The 26,985-nt window shown below is 40.8% G+C and overlaps 1 protein-coding gene across 2 annotated transcripts in view; it reads right to left on the bottom strand.

Moving 5' to 3' along the window:
* Agbl1 (AGBL carboxypeptidase 1) overlaps nt 1–26,985 on the bottom strand; it is a 719,307-nt gene that overhangs the window by 635,060 nt on the left and 57,262 nt on the right. For both annotated transcript variants that reach the window (XM_046439390.2, XM_058577088.1), the window contains exon 4: nt 11,410–11,447. In XM_046439390.2, coding sequence (XP_046295346.1) covers nt 11,410–11,447 — 38 coding nt within the window. The remainder of the gene's footprint in view (nt 1–11,409; nt 11,448–26,985) is intronic.

Below are 26,985 nucleotides of genomic sequence, written 5' to 3'. Positions count from 1 at the left end.
GTTGGGGTGCCAAGAGGGGTCTGATGTTCTCTGTCTCATCATATATGGAAAGGGTTTGCTATACTGTGTGTCCCTTGGTTAGCGGGAGGGACTAAGGAAGAGGCTGAGTGGGTCCTTTGGTCCCCACTACTGCCACCAGAGTAGCTTTGCCATTATCTATATGCAGTTGTTCTGCAAAGGATTTCATTCTAAATAAAAAATCAACAGTTTTATTTATTTAAAAAGAAGAAGCTTGAAACCCTCTGGGGTGAAATGAAGGGGTGGATTTTTGTACCTGTATACCAAGCACATATCCCGTGGTCCTGAGCCAAGCAGCCAACCTCTGAGACTCAATGTCCCCTCTACAAAACAGTTTTCTCAACCTCCCTCCATTGGCTTTGGGGCTGGATGCTGTTTGTGGTGGTGGGCTGTCCTGAGCCTTGTAGGATATTTGGCAGCAAACTGGACTTTACTCAGTAGATGCACAGAGTAACCCTACCGTATGTGTGATAGCCAAAAATATCCCCAGATCTTGCTAAGTATTCCCTTGGGGGTAAAATCACTCATGTTGAGAACCATTATTATAGAACAGTTAAATATTTACCTGTCTTACAAGATTATGATGGGGATTAAATAAGATAATACACGAAAAGGTGCTTCATAACCTGCTATTTTTAGAAATCCGAAGGAAGCACCTGATGTACATCTTGACATAAATAAATAATTGGCCAGTCAATCCCGAATGTAATAGGAAGCCACTGTGTACCTTCAGGGCCCTGAGATGTTTATCTTTGTGTCTATCTCTTTAAATCTTTGTGATACTTTATCTCTGTCAATCCATAGTCAGTCATCAATTATGCCAGGTTGATACAAGTTCTAAAATGCAAACATTTACAACTCAGCAGACTGGATGTTAACCCTTTGTTTCCTAGAATGAAAACAAAATGAGAACACGTGGATCAACTAAACAGGACCGCATCTGTATGCATTCACTTATTTATTTATTCCTTTGTTCGTTCCGATAACTTGCTCTGAGTGCCCACTATATAAAACACATTAGAGTTAATGGCTTAAGAAATAAGGATTAATGGGACAGAATACCGGGGGCTGAGGCTCACACAGTCTAAAATAGGGTCACCAAACTGCCCACAGCCTGTGTTTATGAAGTTTTATGGAAACATGGCCACAGCCACCCCTTTATGCATGGTCCTTGGTGCTTCTTCCCTCTGAGGGCAGAGTGGAACAGTAACAGAAATTGTATGGCCCACAAACCCTCAAGCGTTTTGGCCTTTCCACAGAAAACACTCTGAGAGGGAAGACAGATACTGAGAATAGCCAGATGTCATTCACCACACAGGGGAGGCTCTGAAAGACTAATTTAAACTTCAGCAGGCTTTACGCCCTTATATCATCAGCTCCTAAATTTTCCAGGATTCTCTGAGGGGTGGCAATGATCAAGCAAGTGTTGATCTATGAAGGTCAACAGCACTCCCACTCTGCCCACTTCAGCTAGTTGAGATGCTACTGATTATCTCTGGAGGGGACTGCTTTGTCCTGTGACCACAACTTGATCCCATATAGTCTCATGAGGGGCTGCAAGGTGACTGATGTGCTGTTAATGTTCTCTACCACGTGTTGCCCTGTGGACTATAAGGGGTTTAAACTGACAGCAAACCTTCATACATGACCCTGAACCTCCTTAGACAATTTTGACTTGTTCTAAAAGGAACAGAAAACCTATCGGCACACAACCAGGCCAGAGCAAAAGCCTTTGAGGGAGACACAGATAAATCCTAACAGGATCACTTGCTTGAAAGAAAGCGTCCCGCATGGGTATAAGAACCAGCACTAATTATAACTGCATGACAACGATATGCTTTGTGTCAAGCAAGAAAGTCTCAACACCACCACCCACAGCTCTATTAGTCCCAGTGTGGGTACCTCTGGACACCTTGACCACTTTTCTGAAGGCGTTCACCATCCTGCTCTTGCCATTGAACAGCCTGTGTGTTCCCAACTGGAATCTGACCCTCCTTGTTTGATTAAGTTCAGTTTGTAATCCAAAGCTCTCGGTCCCTGTCCCCGATGCCAATCAATGCCAATTTAATAATGAGGACACGGTTTTGAGAAAAAGGTAAAAGAAGTTTTATTGCTTTGCTAGCAAAGGAGAAACACAGGTTACTCCTGTCCCAAAGGCTGTGACTCTCCAGATCAGGAGGGATGGGGCTTTTAAAGGAACTTCAAGGGTTACATTGCAGGTGTGCTTTGGTAAGAGGCCCCTGAGCACCCTGATGGCATGTTAGGATTCACTTGTTAATTTGGGAGATATTCGATTGCTTCCCAGATCCTCAACAGGCATCTCCTTCCTGTAGTGGGTGTGTTCAAGGGCAATTAACTTGGGGAAAGAAACAATAACACTTTCTCCCTAATCTTGTTAGGGAGGGGGAGAGGGGAGGAGAGAGAGAATTTTTTTTTTAAATAAAACTTGGAGCAATGAGGAATACATTCAGAAGGTGAAGGGACCACTGTTACAAGTTCAACTATTTAATTGGGTCCACTAGTCCCAAGGGACCCCCAAATTGCTCAACTAGTGCTTAAGCATGAACACAATATTCTGGATATTTCTCTGGGACAAACTTCACTTGCTCTTTCTTAGCAGCACTTTATAGTAAAACACAGCATACTTTTCAAACTCCCCAAAGAAAGTGTCAACCTATTTTTAAATTGTAATCCCAAACAACAGACCAAGTTCTAAAGGATCCCTTGAGAGTATTCATTTCAGAAATTTTCAAACTTGATTTCCTCCAGTCCCTTAGGAACTTCCCTGGAAGTTTCTCAGTGTCTATCCAGAGCTAGAGAAAGGGGAAGGAGGCTGGGGAAAGGCAAAGCTGTCATTAATTGGGGTCTTCTGCTCTGTTCCTACTGTATTTACTACCTATGTGTGTCATTTCCACACAGGATTCCATCTTTGGAAAAAAAGAAAGTTCTGCCATTACAGAATTCTCAAGTTCCTCACCTAATGTGATCCTCACAATTTATGGCAAGCCAAACTGATATAAGTGCAATGGCAAAGTTCTAAAGTCATACAGTGAACCACTTGCTGAACCCAGAGCCCAGGTTTACTAATTCCATGTGGAGGGTGGGAATAATCAGTGAATCAGGAAGATTTCCTGCTTTAGAGATGATCACAAATGAATTCAAACTTCAGCCTCTGCTTACTATTGGTGGGATCTCAGCAAGTCATTAGCCTCCCCTAACGACATCTTCCTGGGAGAATAACACAATTATCACATAAATGGGGATAATGAAAATTCGATGAAATATTGTGTGAAAAGTGCCTGGCAAGTGCTGATGCTTCATAATTAATAGTTATGATCATTATCCATTGCAGGTACCCTAGTAAACAGTAATTCTCTTCCCACTCCCCACCCTCCTTCCCATCTCACTGGAGGCAAGCAGTAACAGTTCACAAAAATACCATCGAATGGGATGAGGGATACCCAGAGGGTGGATAGGCAGAAGGGCATTGTCCTTAAGTAAGAAGACCAAGCAAGGAAGGAAACAGGCTGTCACAGGGCGAGAAGAAGACGGAGAAACTTAACTACAAGATTTGCTGCTGTTAACCAGAGGTGGCTCTCACAAAGCTGCTGTGAATGGTCCCAACCCTCCGGTGAATCCTGCTTAATCATGCTAATATCACTGGGAATGCAGCAAATTCTATCGGCTGTTCTAACCCTGGGCTCCAACTCACCCTGCCTCCTCCCAACTCCCTTAAATGATGGCTGAGCAAATGCCTCTGAGACCATCTTCAGCTAATTTCCTTCAAGACATGCAAGCTGCTAGCTCTGGGAAGCACAGATAGTATGGAATAGCAAATATGGCCAAAATTAGATTAAAATAACCTCCTGATAAACAAATTACTCACCGAAAATAAATATTGGACTAGCCTGACCAAGATAACTAAAAGAACAGCACCACCACATGGCAGGAATAGGAACTACATGTATTGCTGTCCACAGCTGAGCCTGGATTAGCCCACCCCACCTAATGGGTCAGAAGTGGGAAGGGAAGTGGGCAATCCAGGATAGGCTGCATCTTTCTAGTTTAAACTTTTAAAAAAATCTCTCATACACTTATGCAAAATACATAAATATTTGGCAGAAAGAACTGAACTTTGGGCCAAGGGAAAAAAAAGAAAAAAGGAATGTTCCAAGTTGAATGTGGCATGACATAATAGGAGTCTGTAATCCTTCCCGTTCCTGCTCCCTCCTCTCTCTCACCCCATCATTCATCAGCCTTGTCTCATGCTCAACCTCACAGCAGACACTGGCCCTTCAGACAGCCATGCTGGTGTTTGGGCATCTATCTCTGGGTTCCATTCAAATGCTATATGGAGATGTCGGTATAATGCTCTTTTCTATCCTAAAAGACAGATGATCCCTCCCAAAATAATCCTGCTAATGCTTAGAAAATATTTATTTAGCTTTCTTTCAAAGTTTGGTCATATCTTCTTTGGGCTAAATAAACCTAGCCACATTTATCTCTTCTTCGTACAGCACAGGGCTCAGCTCCCGAGGATCTGGAGACAGGCAGGTAAGCTCTGCAGCCTTCTGGCGGTGTGAATTACTTAAGCTTTCCAAACTTCAGTCTCCTCCACCTGCAAAATGGGGATTAAAATGCCTCCTTGATGGGCTAAATGTATATACAGTGCCTGACATACTAAGAACTCGATAAATGGCAGATATTTGTGTTGTCATTTCAAACCAACAGCGTGATGAATGTAGCTTGCTATGCTGCATTCATACAAAGTCGATCACAGCAGTCCACCCCAGTATGACAAATGCAAAAATCTATCAATATTATTTGATACAAATTTTTGGCTCATCACTGAAATTTATTGCATGCTTCTCCAGAAGTTACAGTGGGAAGAAGAGACATAAGGTCTATAATCACACCACAGTTTGATCTTTCTGGGGATGGCAATGGGGATGGCCTCTTCACTAAGGCTCAGTGAAAGTAAATGTAGGAGGTTTAAGTCAGGAAACTGAAATCCTTCCTTAGTTAACATGAATGTATTAGTCGCTCCTCTGGGCACCGCCCAATGTAAGGGCTTGGGATACAGTAGGTATCTCAGCCTCTATGGAACTATAGCCAGTAAGAAAACTATGCATACATACATTTATGCAAAAACATGATCATTGATTATAATATGATTACTTCTTTGAAATACAAATGTCAGGTTCTGTGGAAAGATTTAACAGGAAACCAGCACTGGGCAGAGCTGGGCTTAGGTGGTACTCAGAGAAATCTCCTACCAGAGGTATTTGTGGTAAGACCTAAGAGCCTGTGTTGTCAAAGTCTCAGAACTCTGAGTGGGTCACTTCCTCTCTATGCTTCTCAGTTTCCTGGTATGAAAATGAGGATGGGCAGAAAAGGTCAATAGCTTCCAGGGTTCTCAGGAACCCTATGTTTCTGTGAATGTGTCTCAAAGGCCACTGAGAGGAACTGATGGAAACTAGACGTACATGGCTCCAAGCTCTCTACCCAGAAAATGCACTAGTTAATTCCATAATGTGGACATATTTCAAAATATCATGTTGTATGCCAAAGATGTGTTCATTTTTATTTACCAGTTAAACAATATATAAATAAAACAACAAAACATGTTTGAATACCACTACAGTAGGAAACCTCAAAATATTTTGCAGCTTTGATGGACTGGCTCCTGTCCCTCATCCAGAAACTAAAGAAGGAAATGTACCAAGTGGGCAGAATCTTGGGGGCACCATGCTTACCAAAACAGGTCAAAGCCTCTGAAAGTGGGTGGGCAGGTCTGAGGCTATATGGAAATGCAGAATATACACGCAGGTGCAAAGAAGGTGGCATTCATCCATTGGTGCTTGTATGTGATCACAAGGGCAAAAGAGTCATAGTGCCAGCCATTTTTAAACATATGGCCATTCTAAGGACTCAGAAGCATCCAAAATGCCTATAAAGACCTGACTTTGATGAATTTCAAAACTGGACCTTTCTTTGACATTTTGAAGTACAGCAACCATCTGACCATCACGTCCTCTAGTCTCTACACTGATGACTGCCAGAACACAGCGGATGACCATGAAGAAAATGAGTCTGTGTGCTTGTGATCAGAGCTCTCCATGCTCAGAGGGCCCTTGTTCCCTATACTCCACAGCAGCATCACTGCCCACTGTTCCTGAGAACCAGCCAGGAGCAGCATTAACGAAGAAGATCTGTGAGAAGTCTCATCTTCCTGCCAAACTTCCCATTAGCTGTCTTGCATCCTTCCCTCCTTCCTCTCGTCTCCACCTCCCTTGCTTTGCTAACTAGACTTCCTTTTTCCAAACCCCTCCCCATGCTCTAACTTCTGCAAACTTCCAGATTCCTCTAAATGCTAATTCTTTAGTTGGAGAGGGGTCTGAAGTAGACTCATCATTTCCTTATTAAGATTTAAGCTCTGAACCAGAAAGTGTTTTCTTGTTACAAGATAATGTAACAGCAAGGTCAAAGCCAAGACATTATTTGAAGATTCATCCCTGGACTCTGTATAAATCAGGCATGATTCCATTGGCACATCTCATTCAAGTGCCACTTCCAGGGCTGTAATTTTTCAAAAAATGCATTTATGATTAATGCTTGTGGAAGGGAAGTTAGGAAACAAAAAGAAAGAGGGAGAGGTGGCGGGGGCCATAGGAAAAGGAAAAGAGGATTAGAGGGAAAGAGATCACAGCAGAGAGACAGGTAAGAAAAAGGTAGAAAGAATGAAGATAGCAAGAGAGACAGAAACAAAATTAACATGTTGCTTTAGTTTACTAAAGAAATCCCCACCATAGAAGTAGCACTATTTCTTAATCAAGGCTTTGTTAAATTTTTTTTAAATAAAGTACTAAGTGGTTTTGGGCAGAATAGAGCACAAAAGGGCAAAGCTCTCAATACAGGAAAATTTAATGTAAAATTTGTGCATGTGAGAGTGAAGAGGAACTGATCTGAGGAAAGGCACGGGATTTGGATTAGACCATTCTAATCCAAAACACAGATAACAAAATGGACTCTTGGATGAGCAATAACTTTTTAATTTGTAGAGCCCAGAATTTCCAAGACAATTGGAAAAGGGGCTTAGGACATCCAAGCTATTTTTGCCTACTAATGCCCAGAAAAAGAAAAGAGATGAGAGACATCTTTGGGTTCATTTCTCTCTTCTTACCATCCACATATCCTACACTGGTTTTTTTTCATTACTTGATAGGAAAGAGAGCCAAAGCAAAATAGTAAGATCTTCCTAATGTAACCAGAGGGTTTTTTCTTTTTATTTTTTTATGACCTTTAAAAAACAAAAAGCTTTCTTTTTGTTTTTCTGTAGACATAAGACTCCAAGTCTCCCATATTTCCCAGTTCTGCTTTTTCTATTAGGGGTAGGAAATTGACCCTAGCCAGACATGACTTGATAGGATCTTGGTGACCTCAGATTCCCAATCCTATCTTAGTGTTTACAATGCTGACTGCTCCCAGGTAGTAAATACTTTGTGCTAGCTTTATTTAGACTGGCGAATGTTCTATTTTTGTGAGTCAGTTACAGAGATCTACTACAATAGCTGACTTTTATACTAACTGACAAGGAAATATCAAGGTCAAAATAATCATCAGTTAAAAGAAGTGTCCCTTTAGGAACTAAAGGTTCACTTAAACATTCCCAGATATCAGTGCCAGATGGCAAGGTTTGGAATTTTAGACAGAAGCTGACTTCCTGCATTTAAGTTCAACTGACATGAACTCACTCTGGGATCCAAATGGAAAGACATTCCATGTCAGGTCTTAACTATACATGACATGTAGACAGGAAAATCCAACTGGAAAATCCACGAGACTTGTGCCCTGCAGCAAACCCGGTCTACTGGAGTGGTACTATGTATGCCCAGATCCTCCATGCCACCCACTGTTTTGGATAGGCCAACAGAACCAAGAGGGTAACTCCCCAATATGCTGTTATTGCTCCTCTGGAAATCCATGACAGAAAGCAATCCAAATGCAGCCTTCTTTCCTGCTGAGCTCAAATATAATCTCAGAATCCTTCTCCCCATACACTGGAGTTGCCACTTGGAATAGAACCTATCTGCCCTCCTTGTCCTAAGACCCTCGAGATCCTCAATAGCCTGTTCTGCTCCCAAGTAATTTGTGAAGATTTGTAATGATTTTCTGCTTTTTGTGCTCTTATCTCTTGTGAATCTATATGAATTATTCCAATGCTGAGGAACTTAAGACCAATTAGGCAAGAAGGATATTTCGTGAAATATCAAGAAAATATCTGAGGAGGGGTCCTTTGACAATTTGACTAGACTTCAGCTCAAATGTACATGTGTATGCCCAAATATACTTCTCAAAAGGAAGCAATTCTGACCCCCAGCAGGGTTAGGAGATGGTTGGTAGTGTCTAAAGACAATTTTATTTGTTACATCTGGAAGTGATACTGGCTCCTGGTAGGCAAAGGTCAGGGATGTGGCTAAATATCCTACAATGCACAGATCAGACCTAATAGCAAAGAATTATCCAGCCCAAAACGCCAATGGTGCCAAACTGAGAAACTCTGATATGAATTTAGGCTGGTTATTTAGTGGGAGAACAAATGTTAGCCAGACTCTGATCCAACTCTCTCATGTTATAAATAACCTAAGACCCAGACCAGGGTCTGTATGAACAGCTCAGCAGAATTAGCAAACGACTCTATGCATCATTGTAATTTGACACTAAAACTTGTTTTGTATGTGAAGGAAAGCAGGCTATCAGTTCCTGAACCATCCATTAGTGTAGCTAAATCAAAACTACAAATGTTAGGAACATTGGTTGTAGGCGTACATGGTTGGGTTCAGGTAGAACGGGGCAATATTGCCATGTTTATGTGTGTAAATATCATGAATTGTCTATTCATTTAAAATCGTAATCAGTGAATATTGGCTTTGAGCTCTTTATTGTGCTGGTACAAATAATACAGTGATCAATAGAGATGACTCTTTCTCTCAGAAGTTTTTATCTGCTGGAGAAACAGGCAACTTCAGTACCGCATAATCAATGCTGAGATGGGAGCAACTGTGTGAGTGCAAGGGAGAGGAATCAAGCCCAGTCCTGGTAATCAGGGAAGGCTTTTTCAAAGGAAGTGATATCTGGGTCTTGCTCTGGAGAAAGAGAAGTTGGAGGCTTTAAAGGCTCGCTAAGCATGACCCGCATGTTGGAAAACTGGCTAAATCATCTCAGTCTGAGTCAATCCATATTTGCATTGGCTATTGTTTTCTCCTGAGCCAACACATCATGTTTCATATCAATATATCAAGTGGCATGTACTATTTTCATATTTTTACATACTGTAGGCACATTTTATTTCAGGACATCCAACTCTAAACTTAAGAGGTGAGGAAGGTGTCTGTAAAAGGTAAACTGGCTTCATTCATCTCTCACTCCTCCCTTCTCGTGAGACATCAAGTCTTCCACTGCCAAGGCTGTGTGGGGAGGGCTCAACAGAAAGATGCTTTCTCAGGTGTGGTACTCCCAGGCTGACCAACCTAGCCATACTCATTTTCTTTCTGTCCTGCTGTTAAACTCTCCCTCACTTTTCTGCATCAAATACCAGGCATTAATATTGAGAGTGACAGCAAACAGGTACACAATGTGAATCAAGTATATCCATAAGAATGGGATCCTATCTAAAATAAGAAATAGTCCATGCTTGCATAATTATATCAGAACGGATTCTGTCATGTATAACTAAAAAGAACCAATTAAAAAAGTCAAACCTGAAATATGTTCCTCCCAAAGAGAACCAATAAAAAAAATCAAACTTGAAATATGATTCTCCCAAAGATGAACAGTCTCCTCCTCAGATCTCACAGGTACCACTTTTCCATCCCCTCCTATCTCAAAAGCATCATGACCTCCCACTCTGCACAACTCCACCTATTCTGCCTACCTCCACTCTTCCTGAAGGTCATAAAGTTGTGGATATACTCAAGGATCATATCAAGTTCCAATAAACTAAATCAATTCAAGCTTCAATTTTTTTTTCTTCAGTCTGTAAATGGAAGTATTATGGTTTGGATCCGAAAGTGTCCCCCAAAGAGCTCATGTGTTAAGCAATGTAGCGATGTTCAGAGGTGAAAAGATTGAATTATGAGAGCTATAATAACCTCATCATCCATTTGATGGGTTAACAATTTCAATGGACTACTGGTAACCACTACAGGTAACCACCTGTAGGCTGGTGGCTGTGACTGAAGGCAGTGGGTCTCTGGGGCTGTGCCCTTGAGGATTATATCCTGTCCCTGTTTCCCCTTACCTGCCCCTGTCTCCCTCCTAGCTGCCCTGAGCTTAGCAGTTTTTCTCTGGGAGGCACTTCCACCATGATGTTCCTCATCTTAAGCCCAGAGCAACGGAGTTAGCCAACCCTGGACTGAACCTCTGAAATTGTGAACCCCAAATAAACTTTTCCTTCTCTAAGTTGTTCTGTCAGGCATTTTAGTCACAGTGACGCAAACCAGACTAACATAGGAAGCATCATGTGATTTGGTTCCTTCTCTGGTGTTTAGAGTTGATAGAGCTATATGGTTGAGAGAGAGAGGGTGTTTTCATTTCTATTTATTTATTGATAAGTTTTATTAAAGTTCACCTTTTACCCACAGGCCTCAGGCTCCCTACAGGAAAAAAAAATCACAATTGATGCAGCTGGTTTCCAAGATGCCAAATTAAAACATATGAAGAAATGAGGTGGGGGAAAATCAAAACACTGAGCTAAGTAAGACTTCTGCACTCCCAAGTGCTTCATGCCTTCTATTACACTTCACACATGAAATTGATTCCCAGTGTAATTATCCCAGGGACCTAGGCATAAAAAAAATCCTCACAATTATTCAGACCCCCAGAGCTCTTCTTTTGCAATCATTCAAGTAATTGAGAAAAGAGCCAACTTCTTAATATAAATCTGTTATCAACTTCGACACTGTCCAAGCAATTCCCACCATCCTACCTGCCCCAAAACAGAGTCACAAGCTGAGTTGAGAACCAAACAAAAGAATCTGCTACACACCTAGCCCTTACCTCTTCTTCCATTGAACAATCCCACAGAAAGCTGGAAACTATTCCAACAATCTTTAAGGGTTGCAAACCCTCTAGGAGGATCTGGGGAGTTCCCAGGGCCACAAAAGACAACCTACCTGCTTTAGGGTCAATTGTCTTGGTACATTATGGGTGGACATGTCCACATGGAGAGGTATTTGCTTTCTCTGAAGTCATGAACCTGGAATAGCCTATCTCATGCCAAAGACATGGCTCTATTCCTTTACAGGTCAGAAAGGAGCCATCGGGACAAAAGAGTTCTTTCACTAACATCAGAAGGGAGAGAAATAACCACTCTTCAAAAAAGATGCTTACTGGATTTCAGCAGTACTGCCAAAACTTCAGTGGCTGCCCTGGGGGAAAAAAAAAAGAAAAAGAAAAGTGAAAAGTCAATGCTCAGTGGTCTTTTTCTGTCAGCCCATGGATCCCATAGCCACCGTGTTCATTGCTGCCACCTAACAGGCCCATTATTAACCAGGGAGCAGGTGTTCTATTCATCACACCATTGACCATTAAAGAGGCATAAATGCAGAAATTGCACGGAGTGAAGTGTCCATCTTGCAAATGGGTCTCAGAGGTCCCTTCCTCTTCTAAAAATCTCTTCCTCTTCCCCCCTTGTCTGCCACCTTCCTCTAACTTCCCTGCACAGCATGCCTTTCTTTTTTGGGGTGTGGGGGGTTGTTTTTGATGCTCATACCAGCCAGAGTTCCTGTAAGTTTCCTGATTTGTACCTGGAAACATGTGGGGACTCTGGGAGAGGGAAGGCTAGGAGGCTTAGCGAATGCAGCAGTGCAGTGCACACTTCTCAAAACGCTCATGTCCCTAGGGACACACTAGAAAACATCTACACATTGGAAGGAGAGGCTGTTTCCTTACGATGAAAAATGGTTATTATGGGAGATTTTCTTCCAAATGCATTGCTTCCTTCCATGGAGGAATTTCACAGTCTTTGTAGTGAAAAGAGACAAATGGTGTATGGGGTGAAGGTGGGAGTTCATAACCCACTTGAATCAAAGTGTGGAATATGATATGTCAAGAAATTTGTAATGTTTTGAACAACCAACAATAAAAAATTAAAAAAAAAAAGAGACAAATGGGAGCAAAAATGCCTTTTGGTCCACACCTTGGTGATCCTTCAATTAGCTCCCTAAGTCTGGGAAGGATACACAAAGACCTACTCCTATAGTTTGAAATTGTACCTCAAAAGTTCAAGCATTGGAAACCTGATTCTCAAATTCATAGGTTAATGGTATTTTGAAGTGGTTCTTTGGGAGGTAATTCAGATTAGATTAGGTCATGAGGGGTGGGGCCCCTATGATGGTATTAGTGTCCTTACAAGAAAAGGAAGAAAGATCTTGGTAGCACACCTGCACTGGCTCAGCCTGTGATACCCTCCACCATGTTATGATGCAGTGAGAAGGCCTTTACCTGATGCTGGGGAGAAGTGGGGGCCATGCTCTTAGACTTCCTAGCCCACAGAATCATGAGCCAAATAAAGTTCTATGCTTTATAACTTACTCAGTCTCAGTTATTTTGCTGTAACAACAGAAAACAGACTTAAAACACCTACCCAAAGGGCAGAGGAAACCTTCACTTGCTTTGAGGGCAATATAGTGTAGTTCTGGGAGGCAGAATTCTGTTTGCTTTAATTTATATATTCTGTATGGCCCTGGCAACTTATCCTCAAAGACTATTAGGTAATGCTCTATTCCCACCATCTCCAAGTATTGGGAAAAGAAGCCAAAGGAACTACATTGCCCTTCCAAATTTACACAGACATGTAAGCAGAGCTGGAACCCCACATCCAGGAATCCCATACCCACCTCTGCTTCCTCCCCTCCTGCTATTCTCCAGAATCTCTCCATGGCCCTGTTCTCATCTCTGCCTAGCTGAAGAAAGACAGTTCTCTTTGCAATATGTTGAAAATAGAATTGAAAAATAGAGTCAGCAGTAAAAAGAAAAATGAATAAATAAAATAAAACATAGAAATGCAGTACCTGAGATATCACTGCTTCCTATAACCTACAAAAGAGTCCTGTAACAACAAAGACCTCTAACACACAGATCCCAGAGTAGACCCACAGCGGATGACACCTCAGCTGAGTGAGTCCAACACAGGGCAACCACAAGAAAAAAGGTAAAACTGGCTTCCATGGAGGGACTGCTCCATTCATTGTTCATAACCAAGTATTCCTCTAATCAACATTCACTCCTGCAGCCCCATTCCTGCAAACCCATAGGGATCTAGCAATAATAGATTGCTCCATTGAGGGTACTGCTGGAAATCTAAGTGTAAAACACCCAGGTGCTGCAGTGCATAGGGCCTAGCTTGAGCTGGGGAACAAAGAAAATCAGTATTTTGGGAAAAATAGATCAGCAAAATTAATTTCACCCAAACGGGTTGGCAGAGAAGAATGACAGTATGAAAACAGTAAAAGAATGAGGATGTTCTAAGCAAGACACCTAGCCCAAACTCCAATCACTGGCTGGGTCTATAAGGTTAGTGACCTGATGCTTCTGGTTTGCATGACACTTGTATCTTGGAGAGTTCACAGATGAGGTGATGATCCACAAGACACTAGGCTCATGAGGGACAGAGTGGAGGGGCGGGGTAGGCAGCAGGCAGACAGTTAGGAGGATGGGAGGTGATAAGGATTCCAACCCAGAGAGAGGCAGGGAGGAGAAGGGATAGGTTCAAGGGATGTCCAGAGCCTCCATGCTCATGGTGTGGGTCTCTGACCAACAGCCTCACTTTTTCTGAACCCAGGTAGAAATGAAAAATCTCAACCCCCCTTCCTGACCTGCTGAATCAGAATCCTTACTGATTTGGTCAGCTCTTTCATCGCTGTAACCAAAAGACCTGACAAGAACAATTAGAGGAGGAAAAATTTCTTTGAGGCACACAGTTTCAGAGGTCTTAGTCCATAGACAGCTGACTTCATAGCTCTGGGCCCAACATGAGGCAGAACATCAAAGGGCATGGCAGAGTTAAGCAGCTCAGGACATGGCAACAGAAAGCAAGAGAGCTCCCCTCACCAGGGACAAACTATAAACCCCAAAGGCATGCCACCAGTGACCCACCTCCTCCAGCCACACCCTACCTGCCTACAGTTACCGCCTAGTTAATCCAGACCAGTGGATTAATGCCCTGATTAGGTCAAGGCTCTCACATTCTGATTATTTCACTCCTAAACTTTCTTGTGCTGTCTCACACATGAGATTTGGGGACACCTCGTGTAAACCACAACACTCTAACAGATCAACCTATACATTTGTACATTGAAGATTGGGAACAATTGGTTTAGAGGATTGTGTAAATGCAGCTTGGTTACTCTTTCATTATTAAAGAGGATATTCAAGGTAACTCCCAGATTTTAACTCTCCAGAGAAAGTACCAAATAACATGCTAATATAACAATGACTTCATATGATATGGTCAGTATCACATTAGTCAAATAATTGAGGCTGATTCCTGAAAGGTTAGAGAGATTTGTTTCTTTGCAGCTCATAATTGGGGGATCCATGTTTAATGCAATAAAGGGCACATTTTAGAATAATGATGGAGAAAAGATTTGGGGTCAAAATCTAGTATTCTAAAGAGTTCAGACTCAATTCTGTAGATAATAAGACATCATTTTTTTTTTAAATCAAAGTGATGTGGTGTCAAAGATGGAAAAGTGAGAGGAAGGTTACTAGCAAAGAATTAACAAGATTTGATGAAAGGTCAGTAATGGAGGGAAAAGAAAGAGGAAGAGTCAGTGATGGTCTGAAACATTTAGACTTATATTAGTGGGAGAATAAGAAAACCACTAACAGACCAAGGAAGGAAGCTGTTTCATTTAGAGAAAGTTACTTTGGCTTGGGACATGCCAAATTCAATGATGATCACCAACCATATGAAAGCCACATGAAACTACAAAATGCTGTTGGACTCCTATAGAGTTTCAGAGGGTAACCAGATTTGGGAATAGATATTTGTGAATTCCTACAGTGGCAACAATAGTTGTAGCCAGGGGAGCAGGTGATGCCTATGAGAAAATTCAACCAAGAGCAGAAGAGAGGGCTGACCCAGGAAAGCATCAGCACCAGGGGGCAGCAAACCCGCAGTTCAGGAAAGAGGAGGAGCCTGGCAGAGTTCAGTTTTGAAAATGACAGTCAATAGGCCTAGTGTTTTTCAAACTGCAAATTGTGACCCAATCATGAGTTGCACAATCAATTTCATAGGCATGCACTAGTTCTTGTAATAAAATGAAATAAGTTGGAATGGAATCGAATATATTAGAGTCATGTAGCAAAGGTTAGTGGTAATCTGGGAAACTTTAACATCAATACACATATATGCATATGTGTGCTTACTTGAGAATGTAATGTAAATGCTTTCCTTAAAAAAAATCTTGTAAACACGTTTTTTTTTAGTATCCATATAAGATCTGAATAAGAAGTGTCTGAAATCAAGTAGTGAGCCAGCTGAAGACCCTGATCCCTGTGATCCCTGAGAGTGCCTGGGAATTGGCACCAGACCACCATGTGAATTTGTCCAAGTGGCTCTTTGATTTTGGTGAACTCAGTAGATAAGAGTCTGCAGTGCTTGTCCCCTGTCTGAGCATTGTGTCTGCTGCTATCCTTCTCCTTCAGTTTAGCACCAAGAAAGAATAAAGCCATCAGAATTTAGGCAACTGCTTTATCAACAAATGGCCACATCTACAAGAGGCAAAATTTAAGATGATCAAGTTTAAATGAACAAGAAAATATTCAGTAACTTCCACCCCAAGAGACCAAGTCCACTGTATTGAGCAAATGAACTCAAGTCCCTAGTGCCTTTGGGGTGCTGCACTGTCTCTTGCTGGATGGACATCTGGCACTCCTAGTTCCTAAGGTCCACTGATTTTAGAGAGGAGTATAGGGAGGGCACTATATTCTTGAAGTTTAAGCCAATACCATCATCCCACATTGTTTGTGCTTCCTAGTAGGCTACAAAGCAGAAGTAGCAAAATGTTGTTCTCCATCCAATTTTCCTGGTTTCCATCGATGAATGGACCATTTGAGAAATGGCTACAGAACACCTTGCCCCAAAGAACTATTACAACAGTCAAAAGCAAAGTGGAACAGCCTCCATTCTACCCATTTTCACAACTTAGGATGGCCCAGTCAAGATTCTAGATGTCAAAGAGGACTTCTACCCTTCTCTTCAGAAAAATATAATTTTAGACCATTAGCAAATTTATAAATGTTCTCTTGTCAAGAATTTACCAAAAAAAAGTCAGAGAGTTACAACAATTGGATTTACTTCTTCAGTTTGGAACACATTTCAAAAGCCACTATAACAGAGTCTTTAATAATTATCATCATCATTTTGGGAGCCCCTATAAATGCCAAGCACTGTGCTGTATCATATATACATCATTTAATATATATGTATATTTATCTATGCACATGTATATATATATATATATATGCACACACACAGACACACACACATACATATATATATATCAGATATATACCAACATTTTATCTTCATGGGAATGACAGAGAATGAAAGTTCTGTTTTACAAATGGCTGCAAAAAATCTTCACAAAGGAAAAATAATGCACCCAAAGACCAGTATGTTATCAAGAGGCATGTTGTGACTCAAGCCCACTTCTGCCAAACTCTAATTCTCGTGCTCTTAACTTCTCTCTACTTTAAACATAAAGCTAGAAGACAATTAACAATATCTTTCAGGGCAATTTCTTTATTCTTCATATAAGGGTGGGTACAGTTCAAGGTTAGGTGGCTGACACAAGGTCATAGGATTGTGACATCACAGGGCCAGTGAAGCAAACTTGTCCCCCTTGAATCCACTGTCTAACTCTGAGTTTCACATGGCAGTTTGACCATAGCTTCTGGGGATTTGGGCATTTAGTGGTGGTCATGGAGATAAGGATGGAGGACCCTATTAGAACCAAGTTACACAAGTATTTGAATGTCAGGGCTGAGTTGCAGAATTAGGAAGAAGACGGTTTGAGTTTGAAGATTGGGGCAGTCTCTTTTCTGCTTCTGGATTCCAACTTTACTTGATATCTCCAAATCTGATAGTACCATTGTTTGGAAAGTAGACATACTAAGATTCAACTGGTTGAATGCAAAGAGTGAGATAGAGCCAAAATTAAATTATACTAAACGCCTACCATACTCCTTCAAATGCAACATCAACTCCAACAGCATCACAGAGTGAGGAAACAAGTGACCTGCAGAGTTGTCATCTGCGAGTCAGGAGATGTCCTTGGAGGGAAATGGGTTTCTGTCCCTGTATCCATTGAAGAAACAAAATGTCTAGACTGTCTTTTAAAAGTCAGATGTCCTATAACTCAGGACATTTGTTATCTACTGATTAATTATCTACTACTGTATAATAAGTTACCATAACTTAGCACTTAAAATGACACCCATTTATTATCTCACAGCTATGTGGGGCAGGATAGGTATGTATGGCTTGTGTAGGTCTTCTTCTCAAGGGTCTCACAAGGCCAGTCTTCATCAGGAGGCTCAACTTTCAGGATCTGCTTCTTGACTCAAACAGACTCTCAGCAAAATGAATTTCCTCACAGCAGTAGGGCTGAGGACCCTAGCCGCCCATGAGTAAAGACCACTCTCAGACTGTAGAGGTGAACTGCAGTTCCTAGAAGCCACCTGCTATTTCTTGCTTATATGGGCTTCCCAACATGACTGCTTACTTCATCAACAGGGAATGTCTCTATGCAATATTTACATAAGACAAACATCACAGAACAGAACATACACACAAGGTGACATGCCCTCACCTCTGCTATTTTCTAGTGTTTAGAAAACTCAAAGGACAAGTCATAAACACAAGGAGGTATTGGACTGACTCTAGGTAGGCCACCTAGAGTCAGTCCAATACCCAAAACTTCTTGCAATCTTTAGCACATTCAGATAGCAGGATCCTAACATTCTTCTCACCAAAACATGACTCTCCCCAGAGTGGAACAACTATTTTCTCAGAGGCTGAGCATGTGTCCTTCAACCTTCCTTGCCCACTCTCCCTCTCTATCACTGCTCACACAAACACCCCCAATTAACTTCCAGAGAGTTCTTAGGTTTTCCATTCTGTGTGATTCCTGCTGTCACCCCCCTAGTCCAAGCATGTAGGGATCTGATATATCACTGAAAAATGTGGTTTCTAGAGTTATTGGTCCTTGGTTGAAATTTGCATTTTAATTCCAGTATAATAAATGCATATTAGCTACAGAATCATTTTAGGTATATTATAAAATTCAGTTAAGCAATGAGAAATAGAATACATTAAAATCACCCAAATATCTCTCATCTAACTGTTGCTGTAGCCTCAAAACTAATCCGTCCATATCCACTCTAGGTCCCCTTCAAACTGTACTTCTGGCTGCAATAGCATGATTGTCTCAAGAGGAACATGACTAGGGCACCCTCACACTGTTATCTTGCTCTTGGATAAAAATTCAAGTGTGAAACATGGATCAAGATGTTCTAACAACTGGTGTCTCCTCTGCCACCCTCTCCGGGCTCATCTCATACCACTCTCTCTTCTTTCTGTACTTCTGCCCCTCTGGCCTTTTGCCAAGCCTTGGAACATGCTCCTTTAACTCATTCTTGGTCCTTGCTAACACTATCACCTTGAATGCTCTGCATCTTCTCCTCCTCCTTTACCTATAGCTCATACTTCACCCTTTACATTCTATCTAGTATATGGTTTCCTCGGGAAAGATTTCCTTGATCCCTAGTCCTTTGTAAGTATATGTCTTTTCCCCCTTTCCTTATTACACAATTCAGTTCATAATTATTTACTCTTTTTGTGCGATTTTATGAATAATCCCCTTCCAGTCCCCAAGCTCTGGAGAACAGGAAACACTTTGTTTCTCATTATTCTATCCCCACCACTAAATAGTGTTTAGTACAGAACATCACCAAATATTTGCTGAACTTTTTTCCAAAGGCTAGAAGCTTGTCTAAGAGCTTCATGTATGTTATTCATTCATTTGAGAAATGTTTATTGAGCACCAACTATATGCCAGAACTAATCAACAGAAAAAAATATTCCTGCACTCAGAGTTTATATTCCTTCGAATTAAGATGAAAGAATAGTTAACAGACAGTAGTATTTTTGAAAAGCACATGAAATTAGCATTCTAAAATGTGATAAATGCTACAAAAGAAAGGAAAAAAATCAAACAGGGTAAAGAGATCAGCTGTGCAAGGATGAGTTGTAAGTTCTGAAGGGTTTGTTGGAGTAGGCTTCATTGAGAAGGAGTATCTGAAGAGGAGGGAGTTGTCATGCAAGTAACAGGAGAAAGTACATGTTGAGCTGAGAGGACAGACAGCGCAGACTGTGGAGATGACAAGCCTGACCTATCCAAGGTGTCAAGATCTGAACAGGATTACAGAAGCTGAGAGCACAGGAGTGGAAACTGAGGAGAGGAGCAACAGGTGTCATTCATGTAGGGTCTGGTAAGCACCGTAAGCCTTCACTCTCAGCAAAAGATTCACTACATGTTTGAAGAAGATTTTTCTGGCTATAGTACTTAAAAAAAAAAGAATCTAGGAAGATAAGACTAGAAGCCAGATCCGGGTACGAAGTTATGTGGAGAAATGTAGCAGACTCAACATGGGGCATATACAAAAGGGTTATACACAGTGATCAACTAGAGTTTCATCCAGGAATGAAGGGTTGGTTTAATGTCCAAAAATAAGCCAATGCAATAATCCTCCATAATAATTAAATACAAAAATATAATCATACCAACAGATACAGAAAAAGCATTTGATAAAATTCATCATGCTTTCATTAAAAAAATCATTTGACAAATTAGAATAAAATAAATCTTCCTTAACCTGACAAAAGGAGCTATTAAAAATTCACAGCTAACATAATACTTAATAAGAATGACCAAATGCTTTCCCCCTAAGATCAGGATCAAGATAAAGATATCCATTCCACCACCTCTGTTCAACATTGGCAATTCTACCCAGCACACTTAAGAATAAATAAACAAAGAAATGACATGCAGATCAGAAAAGAAGTAAAACTCTGTATATATACCATGTTCTTAGATATAGAAAATCTTAACCCATTAAAAACTACTAGAACAAATTATTTGCAATATAGAAAAGACAAAAGATCAATATACAAAAATTCAATATAGTAGCAATAAATAGTTCAAAATGCATTTTTAAAACTCCCATTTTTCATAGCAGGAAAATAAATATGCAATTTTTGGTAATGATAGAGATTCAAACTTATGCACTGAAAACTACAGAATATTATTGCGGGGGAAAAAGTAAAGATTTAAATAAATAGAAATCACAGAAAGGTAATGTGTCACCTGACTACTGCAATAGCCCCATCATTGATGCTGAGAGCCATTGCCAAGTAGGAATGACGCATGGCAATTTCCTTGTCAGCCTACCCAATGTTGCTTAGAGGGAGGACTCTCCATTGTGGAAATGGGCTTGCCTTGGACCCAGGTCATTTGCAGTGACATTGCATGAATGTTTGAGAAAGGTGACCCTGCTCAAGGACCAGGGTGGATCCGTGTTTAGGGAGGATCCTGCTGGATTAGGGTGGGTCCAGGTTTAGGGTGTATCCTGCTGGGAATAGGGAGTATCCTGCTGCCTCAGGCGCCTGCTCCTTGGGTTTAGGGCAGTTCCAGGTTTAAGGTGGACCCTGCTGGGAATAGGGCGTATCCTGCTGCCTCAGGCGCCCGCCTGCTCCTTGAGTTCCCATTGAGTTCTCACGGGATTCAGAGAGTATTTGGGATGCAGAGCCCGGTGGAGGTGTGGATTTCCCCCAGAACCTGCGTGTAGAGTGCCGGTGACAGTTCAAGAATAAAGAGTTGCTGTTTGAATCTACAAGGTGTGTGGTGGCTCCGTTATTTTGTGCCCAGCCAGACTGCGGCAATTGATGCACCCATGTCCACACAATGCCCCTTTCAAACTATTCTTCAGGGTACAACTAAAATGATCTTCTCAAAAACATGGATACATCTTGAACTTACAGCTAAAAGAATTTCATGACAGATTTCTGTGAGAAGTAACACTAGCTTGGTCACTTCTCATGACAACAGTCATTTTGCTGATGAAGAGACTAACAAAGGTAAGTTAACCTGCCAGAAATAGCCACTTGAGACAGGAGCAAAGCTGGAGCTTGGTCTCATATCTCTTTGGCCCCCCACTGTCCAGTGCCACTGAACATTCCGGCCAGTGAGCTTCCTTGGGGAGTTTTCAGGAAGAAAGAAGGAGGTGGCTCTAGAATTAAACTCTACAGCCATGTTACAGTTGGCAGTGGGAGGCAGAGGTGTTACAACCAAAAGTGATAAAGAGGGATTAGCTAAATAAGTAACAGGTGGATAAAGCAGGAGGCCCTTTCCACGGATTGAACCTGTCACCAATGAACAAAGACACCCAGGATACCATCTGCTACAGCTCCGGCCTCCTGCATGGCTTGAGAGGGACTAGCAGGATGGATAAAATTACATGCATGGGAGGGCACGTGTGCACATACCCACTCACACACATTCACATGGATGGGTGATCCAGGAAAAGGAATCACACGTGGTACTTGCTGAGCACCATTTTCAGGGAGGAGCAAACAGAAATGGAAACTGAGATGGCTCCAGGATAGTGAAAGGAAAGAAAAACCATGAACATATGGTACAAAGGTTGAACTGAATCCTGTGCCCAGCATGGAACTTGTCCATTTCTCTCTGGAAAGAAAAAGAAAAAGAAACACACACACACTCGACTCTATCCAGATGCTGTCAAAGACAGCTCATGAAAGCCATCATTAATCATGGGAAATTGTTGTAAGAGAAACTGAAATCCAGACCTCAGGCTGGTTTGGTTAATAACACTCAGCAGGGACAGAGACAGAGGATGGCTACTTCTTTAATTATACAAGCCTGCCATAAAGGCTGTGGAGACCCCACCCTGCCTGGCTTGGCATATGCAGCAACTGTGCAAGGGGGAAATGGTTTTGAATTGCTCCCAAATTCATAGGCAACACCATCAGAACAAGAACTTGGCCAAAAGGTTTTGAGAATCCCCAGCAGCAAGGAGGGAAAAACTAATGTTCAGGAAGAAAGCAACATATTGAAATTGCAATAAACTCTCACAAACAGAAGAGTCTTTCTACATAGGGGTATGACTCTCAAATTAGCACTAAACCAGGCATGGTGGCACACACCATGTATTCCCAGTGACTGAAGAGGCTGAGGCAAGAGGATCATATCAGCACTTGAGGTATATGTTACCTTTGAACTTCCTTAAATTATTCATAAACTACAATATGCAAGGATGAGTGACCATAATCCTATACTATAAAAAGTATATATAAATGCAAAATGAATAAAGTATATAATTAAGCATATACATGCAAAATAAAATTTACAGAGTGTTTGCTATGTGACTGTAGTAGAATAATTGCTACAACACCATCTAGTTGAATTCTTATAAGTTAAATATACATATGATGCCATCTACTCTTGAAATATTGGAAGCATAGAAGGAAAGATACCATATTCAGTATCAATGCATAACTCAAAGTAAGCACCCAATACACATTTTTCAACTTGATGAATAAATAAAAATGTATCTGGTTTAGCTCTATCTAAAGGGCAGAGCAAAAATGAACTTCACTGTTATTTGGCCTATTTGATTGAGACAACGGGGCCCCATATATGGTACCAAGCTTAGCACCTCCTAGCACTAGTACAACTAGCACTTCAAAGGGTTGTCATTCACACAAAGACCAATATCATGTGACTCATTCTATTTATGTGAGCTTCCTACAGTAGGCAAATGTGTAGACACAGAAAGTAAACTAGAGACTACCTAGGGCCAAGAGAGAGGTAACTGGGGTGTTACTGCTTTAATGGTTACAGAGCTTTGTTTAGGGTAATAAGAAAGTTTTGGAAACAAATAGCAGTGATGGTTCTACAATAGTGTGGAGGTAATTAATGTCACTAAAATGCACACTTAAAGTGATTAAAATGGCCAGTAATGTGTTTTATATATTTTACCACAATAAATGATTAATAAAAGTTGTTGTTGGATCTGATGATGAGTCATCCCTCTTCAAAAAAAAAATGCACAGTCTCTGTGAAAGAAGGATAAAGGTGTGGCAGATCTACAAAGTGCTCTTTCATTTGGCAGGACATGGAAAAACAACAAGAAAGTTCACCACTACACACTGGGACCAGTGATTCTCAAACCTGAGTGTGCATCAGAATCCCTGGAGGACTTTTAAAAAACAGAGTGGTGGGGGCTCCCTGTCCTCAGTTTCTGACTCAGGAGATCTGGGGTGGGCCTGAGAAAATGTACTTCTAACAACTTCTTTGATGGTGCTGCTGATCTAAGACTCACACTTATGAAACACTGACCCAGGCTACAAGTGTTCTCTATATTTCTCCAAGGGACATTGTCAGTAAGAAATAAGAGAGGGACTCTGGAGCCATTTTTCTTCCAGGAAAGATGCTCAAGACCCTCAAGAATGCTTCCCCATAGTGCTCTGGTTGCTGGAACTCCAAGGAAAGATTTTATAAAGTTCTCTCTTTCTTAACTAAAATTAAGAAGAGATGCTTGAGTTTGGAGGTGGGTAGAGTTTGAAAAATGAGGTGTCCCCCAATAGCTCCTGTCAATGCAAAAAATATTCAAGATAAAATGATTGGATTGTAGGCATGGCTGTAGGAGGTGGGCCATAGGGGATGTGCTCTGGAAAGGCTGTTCTTTCTGTAGCCCCTTTCTCTCTCCCCACTCCCCCTCCTCTCTCCTTTCTTGTTGCCATGAGCTTTCTTCTGCTGTGCCCTTCCCCCATGATGTGCTGCCCCACTGTGGGCCCAAAGCAATGGAGTTGGCAGTCTCTGGACTGAGACTTCTAACACTGCAAGCTCCAAATAAACTTTTCCTCTTCTAAGTTGGTCTTGTCAGGTATTTTGGTCACAGAGAAACAAAGGAAAACTAAAAAAGGGGGACTCCTGTCTAGAGTCTGAGGTTCTGAACAGCAAGGGCAGTTATTCATTTCTATTCATCTCAAAGGGTCACTATGATTTGGTGCTCATTCCTCGATTGACAGGATTGGTGAGCATGATTGTGGGCATCCTTGCACTGTTTATCAATTTCAAAAATCAAGATCTTCATTAAAACCAAGATGATAGGCCAGGTACAGTGGGACATGCCTGTAATCCCAGCAGCTCAGGAGGCTTAGGCAGGATGATTGAGAGTTCAAAGCCTGCCTCAGCAACTTAGCTAAACCCTAAGCAACTCGGTGAGACCCTGTTTCTAAATAAAATATTTTTAAAAGGGCTGGGGATGTAGCTCAGTGGTTAAGTGCCCCTGGGTTCAATTCCCGATACCTCAGATGATTAGACTCTCACCCTGCAGAAAACTCAATCAAAGTCGATCAAAGACCTGGGAATAATTTGACTAGAAACTGCAACTTCTAGAAGAAAATATAGGCCCAACACTTTAACATATTGCTACAGGAACAAACTCCCTTAACAAGACTCCTAAGGCACAAGAAATAAAACTAAAATCAATAAGTAGGACGCCATCAAATTTAAAAGCTTCTGCACAGTAAAGGAAACAATTAAGTGTATGAAGTGAAAGCCTACAGAATGGGAGAAGACCTTTACCGCCTGCACCTCAAATAGGGCATTAATATTCAGAATATAAAAACAACACAAAAAAACTTAACACCAAAAACCCCCAAATAATCCAATTAATAAGTGAGCAAAACAACTAAACAGATACTTCTCAAAACAAGAAGTACAAATGACCAACAAATATATGAAAAAAATGTCCAATATCTCTAGCAATTAGGGAAATACAAATCAAAACCACCTTGAAATTTCATCTCCCTCCAGTTAGAATGGCAATTTTCAAAAATAAATATAACTCATACATTGTTGGTGGGACTACAAATTAGTACAAACATGGTGGAAGGCAGTATGGAGATTCCTCAAAAACTAGGAATGAACCCACCATATACCCAGCTATCTCACTCCTTAGCACATATTCAAAAGATCTAAAATCAGCATACTACAGGGACACAGCAACATCAGTGTTTATAGCAGCACAATTCACAATAGCCAGGCTATGGAGTCAAACTAGGCAGCCCTCAACAAATGAATGGATAAAGAAAATGGGATATATATCCCACATTTTTATTTATATACATATATAAATATATATCTGTATATATCCCATACACTAACACAAATAGCATATTACTCAGCCATAAATAAGAATGAAATTATGTCATTTGCTGGTGAATAGATGAAACTGAAGACCATAATGTCAAGTGAAATAAGCCAGACCCAGAAAGTTATGTGGAAACTATTCTAAAATAAGGGGAGAAGGAGAAAAGGAAAAAGGCAGGGGGCAGTGGATTTCATCAAAATAAAGGAAAAATTAGGGGAGAAGAAGAAGGGGACTTAGGGGGGGAAGAGGGACGGGATAAGGGAAAAACAGCAGAATGAATCTGACCTAACTTTCATTCATATATATGAATAGACTCCAGTCGACCTCACTATTACGTACATCCATGAGACTAATTATGATTTAAAATGTAAATAAATAGCAGAAAGATCAGCAGAGTAGAGGTACCAGAGCAGGGGGAAGGAGGAGGGGGAAGGTAAAAGGAAGTACTGAGGACTGAATTGAAGCGAATTATATGCCGAGCATTTATAATTATGTCAAAATAAATCCTAAAGTCATATATATAACATAAATCAATTAAAATGAAGGAAAATTAAAAATAAAGGGAAAATTCAAAGATAGGGAAGACAAGAAAATGGTAATCCTCCTTGTTTTAAAGGATGGAATTTACTACTAATAAAGCCCATCAATGACTAATCCCTCAGAAAACTGCAGACACTGTGCTACTAAAATTCCACTCCACACTCCATGGTTTTGCTCCACAAGTGGGAACAGCAAATCCTCCTGTTCTCTGGAAAGACTCCCCTTCCTTTGTCTTCTCCATCTAGCACACTCCTCCTCACCCACCTACCTACCTTACACCTAGCTCAAATTCCAGCCCCCACATGAGCTGAGTTCCAGGCTCTTTGAAGTTCTTCCTCTGAGTTCTCATCCCACTTTCTAATTTCCTTTATTATAACATTTTCCATCAACATGAAAAAATTTCATTTATACATCAAACTCCACATTAGGCTAGAAGCTCTTTGAGAACAACACATACAATCTCTACAGCTTGAACAGTTATCATGGCACCTGCTACAGAGTAATTTTTTAATTAAGTAAATAATTGAATAGGTTGCACCAGGGTCAGGCTAAACTTAAATATGCCTCAATATTAACCACACACTACCTCTGGAAACCACAGAAAGTAAGTGATGTTGCAAATAAGATGTTTTTAAAGGAAAAAAGTTCTCTTTACAAACAAACTCATGCCATATGATTCAGCAACTGTACTCCTTGGCATTCACCCACATAAGTCAAAAACATGTCCACTCAAAAAAAACTGCATACACATATTTATAGACTTTGTTCATATTTGCCAATATTTTGAAGCAAAAAAGGTGTCCTTTAGAAGGTGAATATATAAATAAACTGTAGTACATCCAGACAATAGGATATTATTCAACACTAAAACGAAATGAGTTATCAAGCCATGATAAGACACAAAGCAAACTTAAATGCACATTTCTGAGCAGAAAAAAAAGTCAATCTGAAAAGGCTACATTCTGTATTTTCCCAACTATATAGCATTCACTGGAAAAGGCAAATTAAGGAGATAGGAGAAAGAACAGTTGTTTCCAGAGGTTAGGAATAGAGGAATGAATAGATGGGGTATAAAGGAATTTTATGGCAGCAAAACTCTGTATGATATTATTATAGTTG

The sequence above is a fragment of the Marmota monax genome, unplaced genomic scaffold (genome assembly GCF_021218885.2).
Source record: "Marmota monax isolate L192 unplaced genomic scaffold, Marmota_monax_Labrador192_F-V1.1 WCK01_AAM20220418_F8-fsc00005, whole genome shotgun sequence".
NCBI classification, from domain to species: domain Eukaryota; kingdom Metazoa; phylum Chordata; class Mammalia; order Rodentia; family Sciuridae; genus Marmota; species Marmota monax.
Note: the sequence above shows the minus strand (reverse complement) of the source record. Positions and strands in the feature narration are given on the sequence as shown.